Source organism: Electrona antarctica (assembly GCF_951216825.1).
Source record: "Electrona antarctica genome assembly, chromosome: 14".
In the NCBI taxonomy this organism is placed as follows: domain Eukaryota; kingdom Metazoa; phylum Chordata; class Actinopteri; order Myctophiformes; family Myctophidae; genus Electrona; species Electrona antarctica.
In genome coordinates, this window is record NC_136795.1 from 28,374,446 (window position 1) to 28,397,056 (window position 22,611).

General features: G+C 41.5%; 3 protein-coding genes across 3 annotated transcripts; 1 reads left to right on the forward strand and 2 right to left on the reverse strand.

The window, feature by feature from the left end:
- Positions 1–806: 806 nt before the first annotated feature.
- Positions 807–11,296, reverse strand: LOC306937291 (inward rectifier potassium channel 16-like). Its single transcript, XM_079520960.1, has 2 exons — positions 11,161–11,296; positions 807–2,477 (listed from the first exon to the last, which is right to left on the reverse strand). Exon 2 carries the CDS (start codon positions 2,449–2,451, stop codon positions 1,300–1,302), a length of 1,152 nt encoding a protein of 383 aa, XP_079377086.1. The 5' UTR covers positions 2,452–2,477; positions 11,161–11,296; the 3' UTR covers positions 807–1,299.
- Positions 8,754–13,180, forward strand: LOC306937290 (5-hydroxytryptamine receptor 3A-like). Its single transcript, XM_079520959.1, has 9 exons — positions 8,754–8,863; positions 9,034–9,185; positions 9,343–9,387; positions 9,475–9,581; positions 9,757–9,926; positions 10,200–10,327; positions 11,185–11,395; positions 12,217–12,375; positions 12,628–13,180. The coding sequence occupies exons 1-9, from the start codon at positions 8,812–8,814 to the stop codon at positions 12,933–12,935; spliced, it is 1,332 nt and encodes a 443-aa protein (XP_079377085.1). The 5' UTR covers positions 8,754–8,811; the 3' UTR covers positions 12,936–13,180.
- Positions 13,181–16,787: 3,607 nt separating this feature from the next.
- Positions 16,788–19,561, reverse strand: otop2 (otopetrin 2; the record flags this gene model as incomplete). Its single annotated transcript, XM_079520801.1, has 6 exons — positions 16,788–17,281; positions 17,392–18,254; positions 18,358–18,503; positions 18,758–18,816; positions 18,930–19,066; positions 19,198–19,561. The coding sequence occupies 6 exons, from the start codon at positions 19,559–19,561 to the stop codon at positions 17,111–17,113; spliced, it is 1,740 nt and encodes a 579-aa protein (XP_079376927.1). The 3' UTR covers positions 16,788–17,110.
- Positions 19,562–22,611: the final 3,050 nt, after the last annotated feature.

Genomic DNA, 22,611 nt, shown 5'->3' on the forward strand with positions numbered 1-22,611 from the left:
AATAAAATAATAATTTACTCGTAATACAGTCTCAAAGGTGCATTGTTCTTCATCTGACATGTTTGATCTGTCATCCTGAAACATCACAAACGTGTGAAAAATACAAATACATGAGCTTGGGGGCTGTGACTTTAAAAAGTACAAAAAGCTCTAAAATATAAATAATATTTTGCTCTTGAGAATGGATGGAAACATACATCACGGCAGAGAAAAGGGACGTCAACATGAATAATGTTTTTAATTTAAGCACAGTCTCACACCTACATAAGTGACATTAATTCAAGGAATGTTATTGACTGCAATACAACATTAAAACCATAGGCAAGATGTCTATACAAAGCATTTGTTATAAAGTTATAAAAAAGCATAATATGTACAGTATTTATACAGTAGGAGTGCAATTGCACTCAGTAAAACTAAACGCAGTGGCTGGGGCGTTTCCAAGAACCCGGAAGAACGACGGAATCAGCTGAAGATCCCCTCCTCGCCAAGGGGCCAGTGAGGCTATTCAACGTTGAAGCTCTGGGCCCTAGTGGTAGGAGGAGGGACTACAGGCGGACCCGTGGATTCATGACCGGGAAACCCCGTGCAGCTGGGCTTTAACATTGAGCGCTCGGTTGCACTTCCGCATTTGACCACCAAAATTTGGTGGTCAAATGCGGAAGTAGACGTTCTGAGATGGTACTTCCGGCAGTCTTCTGGGTGCTTCAAAACGCCACTGAGCAACTTCCACTGACATGAATAGCTGGGGGGGCGGAGCTTCGCGCCAGTTCAGTCTCTATCCTTTTATATACTCTATGCTCCTCGCCCAAGGGGCCAGTGAGGCACTCCAACGTTGAAGCATTGGGCCCTAGTGGTAAGAGGAGGGACTACCGGCGGACCCGTGGATTCATGACCGGGAAACCCCGTGCAGCTGGGCTTTAACATTGAGCACTCGGTTGCACTTCCGCAAATGCGGAAGTAGACGTTCTGAGACGGTCCTTCCGGGTGCTTCAAAACGCCACTGAGCAACTTCCACTGACATGAATAGCGGAGGGGGCGGAGCTTTGCGCCAGATCAGTCTCTATCCTTTTAATACTCTATGCTCCTCGCCTTTGCCAACTAAAAACTCAGGTAAGCCTCTGATTGAATGGGCTGTGTTTGGTCCGGATAAAAATGTGTGACAAACCACAGACTCTGTCACTCCGTGGTTGGTCAATTCCTATGTTTGTCACACATTTTATCTTTTGTCTTATGGGGAGGCGTCAGATGTTAAATATCTTTACTATTAGATACGTTGGATGCTTTGAGACACGTTTGTTAGAAACGGGCTTCTTGAATAATGGCCTCAGTGATCCCGTTCATCTGTCTGCTGTCTGCCGTGGGTTTCTGGACCGGTGGGAACAAGCGCTGCTGTGATGATGAGACCGGCTGTCTCCCTCTGTCGTACTCCACTGCGCTGAGCATGGGCACTTGCACCCAAGTGGTCTGGTTGAACAAAGCGTAATCCACCTTATAGTGCCTGTTTCCCAGTTTCAGCATGTCCTCAAACCGCTGGCCCCAGAGTATGTCTGCAGGGCTGTAGGAGCAGCGAGTTTGATGCAGCGTCCCTGTAGAGTCTCCGTTGTAGGTGAACGACAGCACCAGCTCAAAGTCCTCCTCCGGGAGGTCGTCAGGGCCCACACTGTAGAAGGGGCTCCCAGGCACCAGCCTGTGGACTATGGTGGTTGGTGTTGCCAAGATGATGTCCCTGCTCCCGATGTCCAGATCCTGGTAGGACATTCGGAGGGACCCCGAGGGGTGTTTCACGTGGCGGATTAGCTGGGCCCTGGCGACGCCCTCCAGAATGTGATTGCTTCGGAAGTCCCCGAGGCGCCACGAGAGACAAAGGGTTCCGTTCCGCAAGTTGACCACGGCACACCTGCTGAAACCCACGGTCTGCGCTCTCTTCCGCGCAGACGCCATTTTAGCCACAGCAATGCCAATTATGAAGGTGTCAATAAAGACGCTCAGCACATCCTGAATGGTCACGACTATGATTGCAACCATGCAGGCTTCAGTCATGTAGCGACTGCCGTAGCCAATAGTCGCCTGGGTCTCCATTGAAAACAGGAAGGCTGCGGTGAAGCTGCGCACATTCTGCACACAAGGCAAGTTGTCCAGATCTTCTGTGTCTTTGTTCACGTAAGCAATAAGCCAGTAAAGGAGGCCAAAGAAGAGCCAGGAAAGAATGTAAGAGAGGGTGAAAATGAGCAGCATGACCCTCCAGCGGATCTCCACAAGAGTGGTGAAGATGTCCATCAGGTATGGACTCCACTCCCCTGAAGCTTTCCTGAACTTCACGGGAAACCTGCCATCCTTCTGCATGAAGCGCAGCCGAGGTCGCTTCTCAACATTATCGCTGCTGCTCAGTGTGTGGACTGTGGTTTGGAATGTATTAATGACGATCTGCTCCTCTCTGTCGGGACTCATTTTGACCAGGGCTACGATTCACCGTTCTGTAGAAAAGACAAGGTGACAGGTCTCATGAGTTTCTACGACAAAAATACAAATAGAAAATAGATGGCAACACAGTCAAATCTGGACTCTTAATTAAACTCTATGCACATTGACACAGATTTAGTGTTACTGCAAAATGTACATCAGAATGAGCTTTTCCTTCAAAGACAAATGGCCCTATCTTGGGCATGTCTTACCCTTTATCCCTAAAATTCTTTGCCATATTTTACTATCTTGAACGTTTTAAAATAGTTCAACTATCCACATCGACATGTTGTGAGCTTGTAGATCGGCTATTTGAACTATTTTAAAATGTTTTTCAAAATAGTAAAAAATGGCAAATAAGTTTAGGGGATAAGGGGTAAGGTGTGGCGCAAGATACAATGTTGAATAAACAATGTAAATAGATAATAATACATGACAAAGTCTGCAGTTGGACTGGAGGGATACTAAGGAGCTTCAATTACAAGGGAGTAGGATGTAAATGGTTCTTCTTGTGTCTGTTGAAGTGAAACCTTGATGTTTAGGTAAACAGTCATTGTGCCTGAGGCAATAACCATCAGAGGGTTGAAGCAATACCTGGTTCAGGGTGTTAAAGCGGTCCTTCACAAGCAAAGATTGGCTGATTATTTACCAAACGCTGGAAGCCGTCCTGAACAGAAACTGCATTCTTTTTTTTAATGATTTTTTTGTGGCTTTCACCTTTATTTTATATTTTTTATGGAGGGACAGACAGTAGGCTGACAGGAAACGGGGAGAGAGATGGGGGGAAGATGTGCAGCAAGGGCCGTCGGGATCGGGAGTCGAACCTGCGGCACACTGCCAGGCTGGGTTGCCAGCCAAGGTGCCTGGACCACTGAGCCATGGCCCAGGCCACAGAAGTAGCCTACAACTCTGTGTTCATTTAAATCCAGAGTGTACATAATACTCTGTAGTATTTTGGCTGTCTATTGCACAAATAAAACAATAATAGTGGAATGTTTTCCACCCCACCCAAGCTCACAAATATATTGATTCATCAATAGCTACTCTTTCATATCCATTTTCAATTGTATTGCAATTTTTTGGTGGTAACCTCCTTGTGTATATCTGATATAATCTGTTCCAAGAAAACAACTACTTCCTTGGTCTTTTTCATTACTTCACAGAGTGGATGTTTATTAAAGAGCCCTGAATCACACACCTATTGATCTTCTTTACCCATCATGCTCTTTGTTTGGACATCGTACATAATACGTTAGGACTGGGAAATCTAGTTCACCCTGAGAGACTTATTTCAATATTGATGGTTTACTGTATGTCACAGCTTCAAGTGTGGGTCAAGGCTGTACCAGATGTTGTAGAACAATGAGCAAACAAGGAAAAAGGTCAGATTTACCAGAGTAAAAGAAGACTTGTTCTATACTGTTCAAGGACATAGGACTTTAGAATCCATCATACTGTGAAATGTGACAGGGATAAACAAACATAGGTAAAATAAATAAATAACAACAACATATGGGATGTCAATGGAGGGTATTGCAACTCTAGATTCATCCCATTATAAAAAAATCTACTGTTGCAAATTGCGGCTACAGTAGCCTATATGGTTAATGCTATATGGTTAATGTGTTTGTACGATCCGTCACTCCTATTTGTGAGGGTGGCGTAGTCATTTCATAATATAGCCCTGCTACATAAAGGAAAAACATGCCTGCTTAAGTTAGTACATATCCTGGCTGGCATGGCTCTGTTCACCTCTGCCTCTGTTATTATGAATATATTTGTCGCTTAATTAAGCACAACCCTGACCTCACTGTGGTGTATTAAGCTCTTTCTCTTCATGAGAGTAAATCATTATCTTGCTACCACCTTTCTCCTTTAAATGTTACCTCTAATGTCAATCTTTGACCTTGCCATATGTTCTCTACAATAGTGAACAGTAGAGTTAAGAAAATAATAATAATCACACACACACACACACTTACTGTCACAAACAATAATCTTGAAGGTTTACTGCATTTCTCCCATGGATGTATAGACTGCTTTTGGATGCAGTTTAGTTACTTACAGATTGATGTATATATCAAAAGGAAGCCGTGCTTTTATCTTGCGTCTTTATTGCTTAATTGAGTAGCGTGAGTAACCTGAGAACACGTAGACATTGCTTATCTAATCTTAATTACGTCTGAAAATAGTTGATTTTACACCTGTGTTACAACTGTTTATCCCTGTACATTAAAGCCACTGGATATTGTTTTAGGTTGATCGCATCATGTTGCGCAATATTGCATTTAAACTGTTTCTGCCTCATATTATGCATGCCCAAAAGATTGCAACCTCTCTGCACTTTTCAGAAGTGCAGAGGACAGTGCACATCATTCTCATTTCATGGCACAGTGCACTTTGAAGTCTGATTCTTTTATTACTGAAATGATAGTTAAGTCCTTGTTAGTGTTCATTTAACTGTAGGTTTTGTACATTAACACATCCATTTTTACACTCAGACCTACTGTACATTAACTCTGAGGACTTTATTATGTAGATTTGTCAACATGTCATAATGATGATGAAGGAATGTGAGTTTGTTTTACTCATAACAATCTCAATGAATGATTATTTATTCTAGGATTTTATAAAACATTACAATATTCAACATAAAATGTCTGCCATTCTAATTACAGTGAATTATAATTATTTTATATTTTTCCCCAAAGGGTTGCTGAGAAGTATAATGCCTGTATCCTTATACCTTTAACCCCAGTTATTTCATTAAAAAACATTAACTTCTGTATATAATTATTCAACTTACTTCCAGCGGTGGTACAGATGATCTTGAAAGTTGGACACCACACACAGAGTCTGCCAAGCCTTTGCCTACGAGTCACTAACTTAAATCCTAACTCCATTCCAACGTCTGACCCTGCTGGGGGCAGGCCTGGCCTGGAAGGCAAAGTCCCATGTCATTATGATATTACTGCAATCATTCCCCTCTAAAATCCAATGCCATATCAAGAAGAATTTATGGCTTGTTTATACGTCAAAGGTTCCTTCTGCCAGACGTATACAATGTCCCCTCTTCTGTTTGTTTTGAGGATAATGAATAAAAAAAACATGTAACTTCAGTGAAAATAGGTACTTTGAGGAATGTGCAGCAAATAATGATGTCTTTAGTCGCTTATGTAGTCTTTGTGAGGCCATTTATCCCATGAGACTGAGGCAGCAAGTTAACCTTTGCTTCAAGTGAAGAGATGCCATTGACATTGGAATCTTCTTTGTCTCAAGTGTCCTCAATTTCACCTGATGCTTCATCAGATAAGAGACAGGGAAGAGACATCACAATTGACTCTTTATTGAAGTTCTAACAGCGTCCAAAAGCAAAGACAAGGAGGTTAATTACACCAAAACAACCATAATCCTGCCATCTGGAGCCCTGGTTTATGTAGTACAACCATTCCTCTACTTTTCTTTTCTCTACTTTTCTTTTTCACTATTGTATAAGTGGAGAAGGGGGACAGAGATAAGGGACATTCTTCTAACAGATAACCTAGAAGGAGTGGGTGACGTGGGTCATTCCTCTGTCATTAACAGGAAATAGCGGCTGAGTGACAAAGCAAAAACAAAGACAGTAGCTTTACTACAGTACATCCAGTGCCTGATACTCTGCACCAGGAAGCAGTGGAGAACAGAAGCAAACATATCGGCCAAGGGTTCCCAAACTTTTCCATGCTGTGACTCACCTGCGGGTGTACTTTTGGCCCAAGATAGACCCACTAAAAATGATGTGCAGTACAATAAGCTATTAATTATTATGACCATGTCAACAAAGTATATGATAATTAACATTTTTCAATGTATATTTTAATAAAAATGGCATGCCCCCTTTCAATCTTCAATTGTACTTTAAAATGTTTGTGTATTTTTGTGTAAGTGTGTTTATTATGCCCCCTTTTTGGCCTTATGGGAGGTAGGTGGATAGGAGGGTGGAGGGTAGTTATGATGGCCTTATGGGAGGTAGGTGGATAGGAGGGTGGAGGGTAGTTATGATGGCCTTATGGGAGGTAGGTGGATAGGAGGGTGGAGGGTAGTTATGATGGCCTTATGGGAAGTAGGTGGATAGGAGGGTGGAGGGTAGTTATGATGTTGGAAAATGTAAATTTGTACATTTATATTCTTTGAATACATTTTCTAAGAGAGAGACGCATGCACACACACATGCATGCATGTCAAGATCATGAATGTTGCATATACTGTAGGTAAGGTAACCCTATGTATGCCAATTATATCATATGAAATGAAGTGTTGTGAATATAAACATCCTTGATTCTTGATAACACAAGACTGTCAGTCTAGTACAGTAGAAAGATGTTCTGGTAAGCATAAGGCTTTGCGCACAGTAAAACCCTCGGGGTTAAAGAGTAAGGGACAATCTTACACTTCCAGAGATGGATTAACACTCATGTCTCCACCAGGCCGAAGGCATGGGGAGAGAGTATGTTTTGCACTCCGTCCGTGTGTGTGTCTGTCCGTCCTTCCTTCCTTTCTTCCGTCCGTCCGTTACCAGCTAATCTCCGGCACCGTTGGCCCGATCCATGCCAAACTTTGCACACACACTCCCTGGATGCCAATGACGAACCTCTGCCCCAAATATTCCTCAACGACCTGTTATAGCGCCACCATGAGGCCGATTTAGGCAAAACACATTTCTGTACATTACTCGTACACATTTTATCCATACATCACACAATTCGGTATACACTATCTCCATAGTCATGTGATCAACACGGATCTGCACCATTTCCCATCTTCCATCCTGATTGGCTAAGATTGGCTTCCAAAGCTCACATGATTGGTCCGTTTCGAACAAAATGCCACAAATCACAAACGCAGTGTGCAATTTCCGTGAAATTATGCACGCACATTTCCACTAGGCCGAGGATGACATGCCACTCATTTCTTTCCAAATCAGCCTCATGGTGGCGCTATAACAGGGCAATTCCTGTTTTTACCTATAACTGCATCGATTTGTATACAACTTATGTATGCGCACTCCCTAGAGGCCATGGAAAAACATTTTCCCTGCATCCCTCCACATCTGCCGGTTATAGCGCCACCATGAGGCTGATTTCTGGAAAACAAATTGTTTATGTTAGTCGCACAGATTTCATCCAAATCTCACGCAAATCGGTACACATGATCTCTGTAGTCATGTGATCAAGACGAGTCTGTTGGATTTCTCAGATTCTACACTGATTGGCTAAGATTGCCTTCCAAAGTTTTCAGGAGTGGCCCGTTTTGTACAAAATGCTGCACATGTCCTGCTCATCCAGAATTCTATCCTCAGAGATGCTATGAGTGATCTGGATCTGCATTTCCTCAACACAATGAACAAAAACCTCTCCTCCTGGTGGAGACCTGTGCCCGGAAGGGCACTTTTTCTAGTTTTGCTCTGTGTCCTTCAAAGGTTCCCCTTTACACATAATAGTAATGTGAAATGTCATGTGTTTCATGGTAAGGGCATGTTCCCGGTACGTTTAACCTGTTTCTCAATGGGTCAACAACAGGGGAAACTGTTCTCATTCACCAGCAATTATTGTTTTAATCTCTCACATTATCAAAGTGTATATAGAGATACCTGGAATGATTATTTTAATCTCTCATGTTATCAAAGTGTATAGAGATCTGTCAACAATTTAATTGAGCAGCATTACATAATCTGGAACTAGAACCTTTAACTTTGTGCAATGAGAAGTCAAAGGACAATAAGGCCACAACCAGCTGTCACAACAGAGGCTTTGAACAGAAGGCAGTGCCCATTCTGAGCCCAGACAGAAACCTCAGGCGTATAGGGCTTTGTCACGCAAGTGGTCTGCCTCAGTTAAATAAACTCATAGCTCTATTGTTGCTTCCAGTGTGCTCTCCTGCATGTGGTCTACTGTCCTTTTGTGACGCAGTGTAGCATACCCACCTCTAATGACAAATAAACTCATGTAAGTACATTACACATGCACTTGAAGTAATTTGGACTGTTTACACAAGCTTATGGTCGGGTACATGTTCAAAATTCATTAAAGACCTTCACTTTAGAAACCATATTACAGCCAACCCCATTGTCTTAATCCCCTATTATCCTGCAGGGCGCAACTCTTAATCCATGCATGCATGTTGTGAATGTAAACAGGTGTGCACTAGTGCCACTATGATGAGCATGTACGTCACTACGAGCCTTTTTAAGAGCAGACAAGGATGCTGTAAAGTGTAAAGCACATCAGCCACACATCTGCAGCCTTTACATGTGCAGTTGAGTCACTGGATGGATTCAGAACTTACTTTGCAACAGGAAAACTTACAAGAATGCTGAGATGTATGGTGAAAGGTGTATTCTTGCTGATTATAGCAATAGCAGGTAAGTGTAACTTGAATCTAAATGAGTGGAATCTTGTCTTGTCTATTACAATGACACAATGGCTAAACCATGCTTAAAAGCTGCTGTTGCTCAATGCAGTGAAAAATGTGGGGGAAAAAATAAGAATTACAGAACTCATGAGTCTATTGAATGCAACTTAATTTTTCCAGTCATTTCAGCATTTGGACATGCCTCTTCAAATTGCACACGCCGTTGTCTGGCTGAAAAGTTGATGGCCAAAAGCTACATGTCTCAGCCACAAGCAGACAACTGCAAGCAAATAATACGTGTGCCATGGATAAGTTACAAAACTTTATCTGTTGTAAGTATTGCTTCATACTAATGATGCATTTGTTTTACTGCTATAACCCTCGACAAATAATGTGATTTTATTTTACATGAAGATCCCACAAACTATGTACTATGTGTGTTTAGGCCTTAATTTTGCCTAATGTTTTTTTCATTATTTTATTCAACAGAATACTGTAACACGGCGCTTATATAGTCGCCTGCAAGCCACAATGGTACAGTACTGTACTTTACAATAATGCCAAAGAGAGTAAAGTAAAATGTCACAATCAGACTAATCCTGATTCTACTGTATACCACAGATATGGACCGACCCTCAACTGGGATGGGATAAAAGTGAATACCCATATGATGCTGTGGTCCTGCCAGTGAATAAAATCTGGACTCCAGAACTCCGTGTAACTAATGCGTAAGTCTTTAAAAATCTGTTTTCTTTCTACTTCGTCGTCCTCTTCTTTTTTTGTTCTTTGTTTTGATTTTAGTCCACTTTCTTGTTTAAAACAAATATATCAATCAATTCCCACTTATCATCATGTACTTTGTGAAGTGTAGCTGAAACAGCTGGGTTTATTGTCTATCTATAGAGTGAGAACGACTACGGTACATGCTTCGCGGGATCTGCTGGTATGCAGTAATGGCTCTGTGAAGCACCAGGTTATCATCAACACAGAGGTGGCATGCGATATAAACATGTTCAAGTACCCGTTTGCTTCAGATGAGTGCCCTGTTGCAATCCAAGCATGGGAGGAAAATGGTATGTTCACCTATTAACCCATTCAATTAACCCATTAAATGTTGATCTTTTTCCTACGTACTGTACCTGTCCTTGCAAGTAGGTGTGCAAAATTACTCATGCTATTAAATCTATGGTACCCCAATCGCTGTCAAAAAGGTATTGGAGGTAATTTACCCCAAAGGGTCCCCAGAGCCCAGACCCAATGTTGAGAAACGGCACATTAGATCAAACCATTTTCAGCATTATTGCGACTTCTAAACACCTGATTAAAACAAGCCTACGTTTTATTAGGTTGTGGCATGTCACTGAAGTTGGCACATGCCAGACCAACGGCTGAAGAAGATAATGGAGATTGGAGGACTACAGATACACGTCTGTTATATCAAGGCGATGAAACCGATGAGAAAAGTTATATCATGGTAAGTTGATATGACTTGTTATGTACAGTATTTTGCTGTATGGCCAAAGATCAATCATATCTTATGTGAAACCTAGGACCTGCCACAGCAATATACTTTTTATTTCTGCCTATAGCATTAAGGAAATGTTTGGTGATTTTCATTATTGAAATATGGCTTAAGCCGCAGGGGTGTCCAAAGTTTTTTCAAAGGGGGCCATATTTGAAAATGCCGACTGCTTCTCCTGTCATACTGCACCTTTTGAACCATAACAAAGTCATGTACAAATGCAATTCATCACATAACAATATCAATAGTATTTTGTTTGCAGGGTAGCCATTAGCCAAATGTATAAGCCAAATGTAACATTTGTGCTGTGAACATAATAATTATATTAGGAGGTGACAAACTGACATATAGTAAATATTAATAAAGAAATCGCTGTAAGATTTTGCAAAAAAGACTTATTTAGCCCCATGTTCGAATGCCCCCGCCCCCTGTCAAAAATAGCTAAAATTGCTAAAATTAAAGAAAGCGCAGCAAATGAAAAACATTTAATACTCATCTTTTACTTTCTCTAATAACCTAAAACATGAACCTTGGTTGAAAAAAATCTAGTTCCAAAATTGTCCTTTTAAGCGGTCATTTCAACTCAAGTCATGTACTTCCTAGAAATGTTGGAGTGTGGAGTCAAAAGTAGGCTACAATATACAGTATGACGTTGAAATGTAGTGAAATGAAAGCCATAGTAGGCTAAGTAGGATATCCAAAAATACAAACTATACTCAAATGAAGTAGGCCTACAGATACTCAAAACTAACTTTGTACGTTCTTTGTTACTGTCCCCACCTTACCTCTGTCGACCTTCTCTTCCCCAGGTGTCCTTGAGCACCAAGGCTACCAATCCCTTCATAACGCTAATCCTGCCCAGCCTTCTGATCATCCTTGCTGACATCGTGAGCTTCGCTCTGCCACTTGGAGGCGGTGAACGCAACTCCTTCAAGGTCACTCTGGTGCTCAGCTTCGTCATGTTTCTCATCATCCTCAAGGACCTGCTACCTGGAGACGGCAAATGCAGTCCCGTCATCCGTCAGTAATGACATTCCACATACCATACATGAAGTGGTGGAAGAAGTGCTTTCTTTAAGCAAAAGTATCATTGAATAGGCCTACTGCAATGTAGAAATACTAATAGTCTGGAATTCAAAATGTGCTTGGGTAAAAGTACAAAAGTATTGGTAAAAAATGTACTTCAAGTACCAGAAGTAGAAAGTACTCAGGCCTCACTCACACCTTTCGATCTAGCATACAACATTGATGCATGCTAGATGTAAGCAAGATGTAAGTGTCATGGCCGCCCCAATGCATTTCCAATGGAAGTCACATGGTTTGATACAACATTTTGGACTACAAGCTGTTGTATGGCTTTCGGCTGTGTTTCGACTGCCCCCCTCCCCCTCATACAACACAAATGTTGTGTCAAACCATGTGACTCCCATTGGAAATGCATTGCGAGCTTGCATCAGCTATACATCTCATACAACAAGCATACATCAATCTGTTGCGACCGTGTGCGTCGCCCCTTAGTGTGCACAATATCTCACTTCAGTTTTTTAATAATTCAAATACAAAGTAACTAAAGTTTTTAAATAATAATGTAGAGGAGAAAAAGCTCAATATTTGCATCTGAGATGTAGTGGAGTAAAAGTAGTGAAAATGGGAAATACTCAAGTAAAATAAATCTACCTCAGAATTGTACTACTACTCTACTTGGGTACATGTAATGACTTGAGTTACTTTCCACCAATGCATATGCCCACACAAAACCTCATGTATAAACATCTTGAACATCTAAATGATAACGTCAGTATCTCTGAAACCATTACTAACCATTTGGCCTCAATCCATAGGAGTTCACTTCTGTACTTGCCTGATCTTCTTGGTGCTGAGCATGCTGGCATCCTTGCTGCTTACACGAGTGTCCAAGGATGGCTCACTCTTTGCCCTCCCCGGGTCCAAAACATCTGTCCCAGAACACATGGATCAAAAGCAGGAGGCAGTGGATGAGGGTAAGAAAGAATTTAATTGCAAAAGTGTGGATTTAAAATATTCTTTTGTGATAAATCATTTATTGGAATTCAGCATAAAATGAATAGAGATTACATGAAAAGGTACTGTATCAAGACAAGGGAAAACACACATTCACAAATACTCAGGGACCAATCGTTTTACATTGCATTATGTCTTTCCTGACAGAAAACATATATTTTGTAAATGATTATATTCCAAATATTTGTGCCCTATTATTTCACTTCTAATAGAATCCAAACCTCAGATCATTGAAGTCACTGAATTGAACGCCCCTGGGGAGAGTGGAGTACTCGAGAAGGTGGTCATCTTCCTGGAAGCTCAGGCTACCCGAGATCGAGTGTCTGACCAACACCAGAACATTGCCAATAAGATGGACAAGATCTGTTTGTGTGTGTATTTATGTTTATTCGCAATCTACTTGAGTTGCATGCTTTATATGTTTACAGGATACAAAGAATGTCAATCTAACCATTTTGAATTTTGGGAAGATGATGATAACACAGCATCACAGATGACATCACAGACGACAAAGCCCTAAAAACAAGGCTCCAGACATCCCAAAATAAGTACTATGACCTGGCCTAACTCCCAGAACCCACCTCACCCCCACTCATTTTGATAGGTTGGAATGGCTTAGGGTTTACGACAGAGTACAGCAACTTGCAATGGGTCTGGTCTACAAGATTCGCTACAGAAGATACCCAATTACCCATGTACCTGTCAAAATACAACAAAGTCCACGATCACAACACTAGAGGGAGTTCAACCAACCACGAGCAATCCAGATTCATTTAGATCCTATGCCACTAAAATGTGGAACGCCCTACCAACAGCCATTAAGAAATGTGAATCCCTAGCCTCCTTCAAAACCACCCTCAAAGAGCACTTACGGGCGGCTGCAATTAAAAACTGGCCCCTGTAAAAAGTCCCCCCCCTCTATTTTGAGGGGCCTATATACAGGTTTAATGTTTGTTTTTAGTTCAATGTTTTAAAAACGCCATTGACAATGAAGGGAACATTTTTCATCTTGTCCCTAACACAAACATTAAATGCCATTAACAATAAAGAGAATTTTAATATTTGTGTTGGCACCGTTTGTTTTACATCACCATTACATCACCTAATCAACATGAGTTAGACTTTAATATATTAGCGCCCCTCACTTCACACGGGGGTGATTTTTCTATACTGCTCACGTATTCCCTTCTTTTCTAACTGTGTATTTGATGTTTTTTATTTCTATTTTGCATGTATATTTGTATTTCTTTAAATAAATGACAAATTGAAAATGGAGGACCCTGATGTAAACAAGTATTTGTGCTTTTTCTGGTTTTATCTGAAGCATAATGAAATGCATCAAAGAGGTAGCCTTTAATAATGATGGCTTCAGTTCACCTTGTTGTATCCGTCTGATGAGGATTATAAAAGGCCATAGCCCATAGCTTGACTCCCTTATTTATCCTCTGCAGTCCAATACATCTTCATCTTCATCATTTCTTCCACTTGCTCTGGGATGTACTGTATATTTCTTTAAATAAATAAATAAAACACACGCGTGTGAAGTGAGGGGCGCTCGATCTTATACATCGTCCTTTTATTGTCAATTTGTTAATTTAATGTTTCTGTTAGGACACAATATCCGACTTGCCCGTCTACATGACGTAAATTCTCCATTCATTGTCAATGGCATATTTAATGTTTGTGTTAGGACAACAATCTACACTATAGCTGAAGAATATAGAAAAATAAACAAAAGGTATTTACGGTAATCATTTCCCACTGAATGAGATACTTTAAGACGCCTTATCAGACGACGTCACACTGATAAGAAACAGCATGCGCGCGCATAAAGGCAGCAGAAGAACACCACCTCGAGATGCAATGGAAAAGTTCTAACTGCACTCACGTGTAAATCAAACTTTCAGATGTTGTTTTTCTCCCAGTGTGGAGGAAGAATGATTAGGATTTTTATTGTGATCTCTCGCCCTTGAAATATATAATCCTTGGTTTCTGTTGTGTTTGAACAATAATAGCAATTCAAAACAGTTGTCCTCAAAACCGGCTGCACGCGCACCTGCAGCCCATCAAGTATAATTTATGCTTCGTCCTGCGATGGTGTCGCGCACGCAGACCTCTACGCTCACAACAGTCGCATCTGCGATGCTATGTGAGCTTGTATATCAGCTGTTCTCTGTGCGCAATACTGTTGGGCTTTGAAGTATAAATGTCTCCTAGGGTGCACCTCACTAGCCAACTCACAAGAGGAGGTTGAATGGACTGAAACCAGCGCTCCCCAAAACAACAGGTTTGGAGATCTGTTGGGAATTGATTACATGAAACAGTCACCCGTGCGCCCAGTCCCAATGTAAACAAATAATTGGTCAGCCCAGGATCCACAATCAAAAAACTTGAACTCGATGTAAGCGCTGACATGACCGCCATCAAGTGGTTCAACAGTGTCATAGAAATTAGAAAATGTAACCCAGAGAGGGGCAGTAATAAGAATTATTTCTGTTTCACTATAGTCTGTGAGTTACTTGCTTTTAACTTGCTTTTATTATGACTATCGGGTCCTTGTTTGGAAAGCACTTTGGAACAACTGGTATTGTTTTTAAATGTGCTATAGCCTATAAAGAAAGATGACTTGACTTGACTTGACCAGACCTGACAACTGACCAGCCAACAAGGGAGTTGTGCAAGGAAATTAGTAATGAATTTATTTAACTTACACTTGTGTCAAACTCCTCACACAAGTAGTAGCCTAATTTATTAGCAAATACCCATACATCCTCAGAGTAAATGAGCTAATATACACCCTCAGAGTAAATTAGCTAATTCCCATACACCCCCAGAGTAAATTAACTACCCTCAGAGTAAATTAGCTAATTCCCATACATCCTCAGAGTAAATTAGCCAACACCCTCAGAACATAGAGAGGGAAGCCTTGCTATTCAGGTATAAAGTAGTTTTTTACACACAATTCACAGATACGCACACATATTGAATTACAGAGTCAACATTCTTCCTCTTGCACTCTTAGGTCTTCCTTATGGTTGTCACATGGAGAGAGTTAAAGAAAAAAAATCACACCGGTGTGAAGTGAGTGGTGCAACTCCGTGTGGGGGTCCCTGGGGGGTTCCCGGAAGTTCCAGACCCACAGGACCACCACGGCCAGGGTGCCGGCCCGGTTCCGGCAAGCCACCCCACGTCCGAAACGGTAGAGAAATGACAGTTACCATGTGGGGGTCCCTCTACTGTACCCTCTACTGTACTGTACTGTCACTGTACTGTACTGGCACACCCGAAATCATCATATATATACAGTTAATATGTGCGTGTGTGTTTGTGTGTGTGTGCGCACAGGTGGTGAAAAACAGCCATGCTGTTTTCATGCTCATACCCAGCCACCCAGCCAGCTACCCACCCAGCCACACACATAGCTCCGTAAGGGAGTGGTTGCACCACTCAAAAACAGTCTTATATTGCACTGATCAGAGCAATGGTCACATGCAGAGATCATTTGAAGTGTGAACTGGACAGGAGGGTGTGGAGGGCGAATCTGGAGTCTCGAGTTGTTGTTGGCTAGTCTACACACTTGCATCCAGCACACCATACTGTAGGTCATTTATATGTTTTGGGTGTGACTTCTAAACAGTGTTTGTGCCAAGTTTGATGCGGATTGGATCGATGGTGTGCCTGCTGTGGCCCCCAGGGGGCCTTGACGCAGCCTCCGGGGGCCACATATAGCCCTGGTGTTGCTATTATCATGGTAGACAGAATTTGCTTCTAAATAAACTGGAATGAGCACTTGAAATTGATGTAAAAACTGTTAAACTGAACCCAATAGATTTAAATCTAACCCTATTTTTTCCAATAAATTTTTGTACTGTAAATTAAATAATTTAAAGTAGCAACAGACGTCATGATTATACTGTGCTCCATGTAAAAAAATACATTGTACTTTGCTAAACTAAAATATTAGTTATATTTATATACGTGACAAAGGTAGAAAGATATAGTTTTATTTTTCCACATGATTTATAATGCATTATAATTACAATCAATTGACGAGTCACCAATAACAAAAATAAAACTTAATTGTAGTACTATAGTAAATAATATGCTACTTACAAAAAAGAAAGTGGACTGTGAAGTTACATTCTTTTATTGTTTACCTTTATTTTGAGCATATATTAAAGCGTAAACTGAGTGCAAAAAACAGGTTTATGATGCCTGGATGATACAATTTATTTTTCTTTTTTTTAATATACGATAGTTGTACTCTTCTTGCATTCAAAGAATGGTCTGCATTTCTCCAAAGTGCTTGTGTGTTACATTCTTTATGATGCCTGTTATATATATTCATATTCACCTATATATACTATATTTACACACCGATGGCAGAAGCAACCATGCAAGGCACCAATCGGGAACAGTTGTGGATTCAGTGTCTCGCTCAAGGACACTTCAAAGCCAGGAAGAACTGGGGATTGAACCGGGAGGAGCCTTCCCTGCCGGCCGCTCTCCCTCCTGAGCCAGTGAATGCCATGTGTAGCTTATACACAATGCCATAGATTCAACAATAGTAATATTTGTCAACCTGCTTATCAAGAAAAATAAAACAGATTATCTTCAAAACAAAAACTACTTTTTACAAAAAACAGCTTTGGACAATATCCAAACTGTTAAATCTATATATTGCTCAGGCAGACTTCATGAGATTACATACACCTCAAAGAGACTGGCAACTGAGTGCATACGATAGAAGATTCCAAAGGGAAGTCCAATGTTGACAACCGCTGACCATAAGGTGAAATTGTAGAAATTGGTTTCAACGTCGTGGTCAAACTGGGGTCGAGCACCAAAAGCAGGTATGATCCAGAGCTGTTGATCAAAACAAATGCATTTGCTTTATACAATATATTTGTTATGCAGTGAATCTTACGACAGTGAATTTATAGTTACAGAGGCAAGATGAGAGAGACGGTACTCACGATAATATTGGAAAGCAGCAGAAAGGCACAGACTTCCTTCAGTACTCTTCTCTTCCAGTTCAGCTTGTGTTTGTGTTCCGGGGCGTGTGCAGTATGCGAATGGCCATGCTGACTGTGAGCTGTGTGGGCGTGGCATGGCATGGTCTTGGTGTCCATGTCTGAACCTTCAATGTTGCTCAGCTCTTTGATGCCTTGCATCACATAAGGATTTGAAAATACAGTGACTGGCTGTGGCTCATGGAAGGGCTCGCGGTGAAGGCCGTGGATAAGGAAGAAGTTCTGCAGGCCGAGCTGTATCACAGTCAGTATAGCCCAGGCCAGGTTGAGGCCATTCAAATAGCCTTTGGCTCCTGTTCCCACCACAGCCACAATAGTGAAGTAACTGATAATGAACTGTCCCAGAGAGCACCCCACCAGCAGGCTCACGTCCATACTGCGTGTGGGGTTCTTCTCTGACACGTGTTCCCTATGGTCCAGCCTGTAGACAGCGCAGCCAATCACAAGCGAGACAGACATCAGAATCATTATCACTATGTTATATACAAAGTGCATTATCAGTGCATTGTCTCTCCTGTCGGCGTCGTCCTGTTCCACTTCCACCTCATACACTACAAAGGTCGCCAGACCTGCTATTAGCAGAAGAACCCCTGCAACGGGCCCAACGCATGTATCCTTCACGCGGAACTTGGCATGGTGAGGACTGTGCTCCTCTGTGAGGCGACCGACGTTCTTCCACATGACATAGGCCATGCAGGACGCAAAGAGACAGTACTCGATGTTGAAGGGGTACAGGTAGTAGTAGGCCTTCTTGAAGATCTTACATGCAGAGTAGCTGCACTTGCACTTGTCATCTCCGTAGCTCGCTGAAAAGATGCAACAGCATGAGGGACATGTCTTGTATTCGGTCACAGTTGACTATATTCAGTGGCAGTTTTGTTTGATTGATGATGTTGTTGTTTTTTTTACCTTTGTTCATGTATATGCCTCTATATGAGAGTTTAGAGGTGTTTGAATATTCTTCTTCTGGATAGTCTGTCTGGTGTACAGACTCCTCTGTGACTGCTGTCATCCACAGGACTAAATTTGTCCCCAGCATCAGCATCAGCCCACAGCTAGAAAAAGAGAGAGAGAGAAATGTACTAATGAATGAATTGATTGATGAATTAATGATAGTAACAGTAACAAATATCACACACACACACACACACACACACACACACACACACACACACACACACACACACACACACACACACACACACACAAAAGCGAATATTGGGAATTGGTCATTCATGCCAAAAAAGACACACAACCACAATTTCAAGGGTTATCAGACCATAGGCATGTTTATGAGGGTTAGTTTTACCGTGTTAAGTTCCATTGCAGCTGCACACAGTCCTTGGCATGGATCCACAGGAAATATGTCTGAAGAGTGATTTCAAAACAATATCAACTTTCAAATTGCATCAGACAAATTGATTTGTTTTCTATTCTGTCCTTATATTGTGCTGTTAACTGTCTGTGTATGACATATTTACCTGGACAACAATGAACACAACTTGCACTACAGGAAAGGCCACTTTGACTGCAGAATCACAATGGAGGTAGCCAACATAATTGGCTATCTTAAAAATATCCATTAGGAGACCAAGGACACCAAATAACACAAGTCCAGCTGGAAAGGAAAAGAGAAAGGGGGGAAGATAGACTTAGAAAATGTTGAATAAATGTGGATGGTCATGAAGCTCAGTTCAAAATAGACATCAACATATTGAGGCTTTCCTATTATTACTGTAGATTCCTTACCCCTGAGCCAGACAGGTCCAGCATGGCCATCCTTGAAAAGAATAGAATGACTTCTCCGAGATGTATAGAAGGTATAGAAAAGCATCCAGATGATGGTGAGGATCATGAGAATGATGAGGAAGACTTGCATGTCCGCAGCGCCGACGCTGACAGACTTGTAGGCGGTCCCGCTGACCAAGGCACATCCCAGGATCAGAATGTTGAGAAAAATGATCCCAGACAGTAGCCAGCCCCAGTTGCTGCCCCGCTCTCTCACGACTCCGCTGGAGGAGAGAGCGAGGTTGGGTTCACTCGAACTCTCCACTCCACCCCCTTCATTGATGTCGTTGGACTCATCCTCCTGGTCCCTGTCTTCTTTCGTCATGGTCCTGCATGGTTCACAAGGATCACCGGTGGTCAGACATTCACATTCATTCAGATATCCAGAGTTGTCGAAACCCTGGATGGTTCTGCACGGTTCACAAGGATCACCCGTGGTCAGACATTCACATTCATTCAGATATCCAGAGTTGTCGGAACCCTGGCTGGTTCTACACGGTTCACAAGGATCACCCGTGGTCAGACATTCACATTTATTCAGATATCCAGAGTTGTCGGAACCCTGGATGGTTCTACACGGTTCACAAGGATCACCCGTGGTCAGACATTCACATTCATTCAGATATCCAGAGTTGTCGGAACCCTGGATGGTTCTGCACGGTTCACAAGGATCACCCGTGGTCAGACATTCACATTCAGTCAGATATCTAGGGTTGTCCGAACCCACCCTACTACCATGGGGACACATGATGTCTCCCTCTGAGATCTTTTTTCAGAAAATGAGCTCTTTGCTGTTTCTAGCTGTATTTAAGAGATATACAGGTTAAGCAGCTACTCCCACTTTTTAGGCTCCTTCTAAATTAACATACTGCCCCGGTGAGACCTCACCATGAACCTAAAATTAGTCTTTTCATCAGTGCTTAAAACAGTGCTTGTGGGCCTAATCAGTGTGAAAAAATACAAAGTTATTCAAAGCTCTATTGTTCTTCACAATGCATCAGACTCAGAGTTATTTCACCTGGAGACGTTCAGAAGGACAAGTCCACATATCTGATGTAAAAAACAGAAGAAAAAAAAACAGGCCAGGCAAGTTGGCTGTTGATTAGCATATATCCCAATGAAAATAGGTAATGTAGGCTACCTATACCAAAGTTTAATGAGGATTTGAGAACACAATGACCGTATTCAACAATTTGTCACTACACCTAAAGAATAATGTTGAGCCTACCTGATATGGTGCAATCCTGAGAGGTGGTCTAACTGAGCCTTCGTGGCTTTTATATCCACCCACTGCCTCTGCGGTTTACATGGGAGTTTGTGTACAAAGAGCAATAAATGTCAATAAATCTGTTATGAACAATACCATATTATTACCACACACAGAGTGTTTTGCACAAAATATCCATGCAAAGTTCAAAAGACTTTTTTCCAGGGAACACCTCTCTTTATGGGACATCCAAAATACCAGAAACCGGTTATTTTTCAAAGAGACAGCAACTTTTTGATATTATACAATACATTATTAATGTCATTCTGTCAAAATAGATTTTTTTACCTGCCATGTACAAAATAATCATCATGAAAGTTTCTAACAGATTGACTGCCATGTGAGTTGTTGTAAAAATTTATTAGTTTCCATTTGTTTAAACACGTCAGAACAGAACAGAACAGAACAGAACAGAACAGAACAGAACAGAACAGAACAGAACAGAACAGAACAGAACAGAACAGAACAATTTATTGGCAACAGTTACAATCACAGTATCACCAATATTAAATGTGCCAATTTTTGATTTTGCCATTATACATTTAGTAGATTTGCTGTTTTGCTATGTGATTGCAGCAATGCATGGCTGTGGGCTGTGGCTCAAATGTGAAAGTGTTTGAAATTCTCTAAACGGGTGGAACAAATTCAACTGGCTTATCTTTTTAACATAGGGCTTGAAGGGAATACTTGAACTAATACTGCCATTAAAAATGCCTAAGGTACGGCTTATGTTTGTGTATTTATTTTCAATATAGGGAAGCATCTTTTACTACTTTGTTTGCAGACACTTTTGTTTTTGTCCCATGCAGACACATAAAAGTGTCATGGACACTTATATGGGGCACATTATTGCAAACAAAGCAAATATTGCACGAGAATAGTGCAATAATTATACTATCAGTGGTTTAAAAGTTAGAGGACTGTACCTTGTAAGATGTAATGTGCACACTAGTGGTCGCATAGACCCCCAGTTCAACCTCCTGGAACAACATAAAAATGTGTGTCTGTGTGCGTGCGTCCCTGAGAGAGATGGGGGGGCAGAGAAAGAGCAAGACTCACTCCTCCCTGCACTTGAAAACGTCGCTGAACACCCAACTACTCCACTGAAGCTGCAGTGTAGGGTTGATTGATGTTTTAGCATACAACCATATATTTGTACATAATCTGTCAAAAGGATAAAACACAAAAAAGCTTTAGAACGTATTTCCATTGTGAATCTTGATCCTCAATGGAAATGGGTGTAGATAAACTCAACCGAGTGCCCTGTGTTTGGTTGAACCTACAACTCAACTGGTTGATGGTTGAGTAACTGCTATTCAGACAGCTCTCAATGGAGGACTTGAAGTTAACAATGGAGCTTTAAGGCTTACAGGTAACCCATTACTGACATTTATGTAACTGTGTGAGTGTGAAGCTGCAGTCATTAGACAAAATTGTCCCAGGGCCCATTGAAAAAGAGTTGTGACCCTGGTTAAATAAAGGCTTAAAAAAGCACATGGCATGGTGAGATAGTTTTGAAATATTGTTTTAAAGTTACTATTCTGTTATCACGCCTCCATTATGGTTGTCAGCCACACCTCGTGACACGTCACACCACCATGTATGGTCGACGCTCCATATATGGCCGTATCCATATATGAAGATCACGACACTGACCTCATCAAACCATGGATACATGGAGAAGACTGATCATCACCTAGATCTGCATATATGGAGCCGGCCAGCAACCCTACATCTGACCTCAAACCTGTTGACCTATTCTGACATTCCATATGTTGATCCTTCCACATCCGTCCTTCCTCTTCGATGTCTCCCTTTTGACTGATACCTGTCCATTCAAACTCTAGACGGGCCCGCCCCAAAGTTATTAGTGACCCAGGCGGATGCATGCACACGACCTGAGGTCGCTTCTCGCCCTCAGGGCGTTTTACTGGTTATAATAGCCTACTATAATTCGACTATCTGAGAAAGGGTGAAATGTGTGTTTCTGAGATAGACCTATAGTGATTGCGGAATTTACAGTCAGAACATGTAGAACATAAACACTGATGATCATGATCTAGGTAGACCGCGAATAGTCTACTTTATATATAAAAAAAAAAAGATGG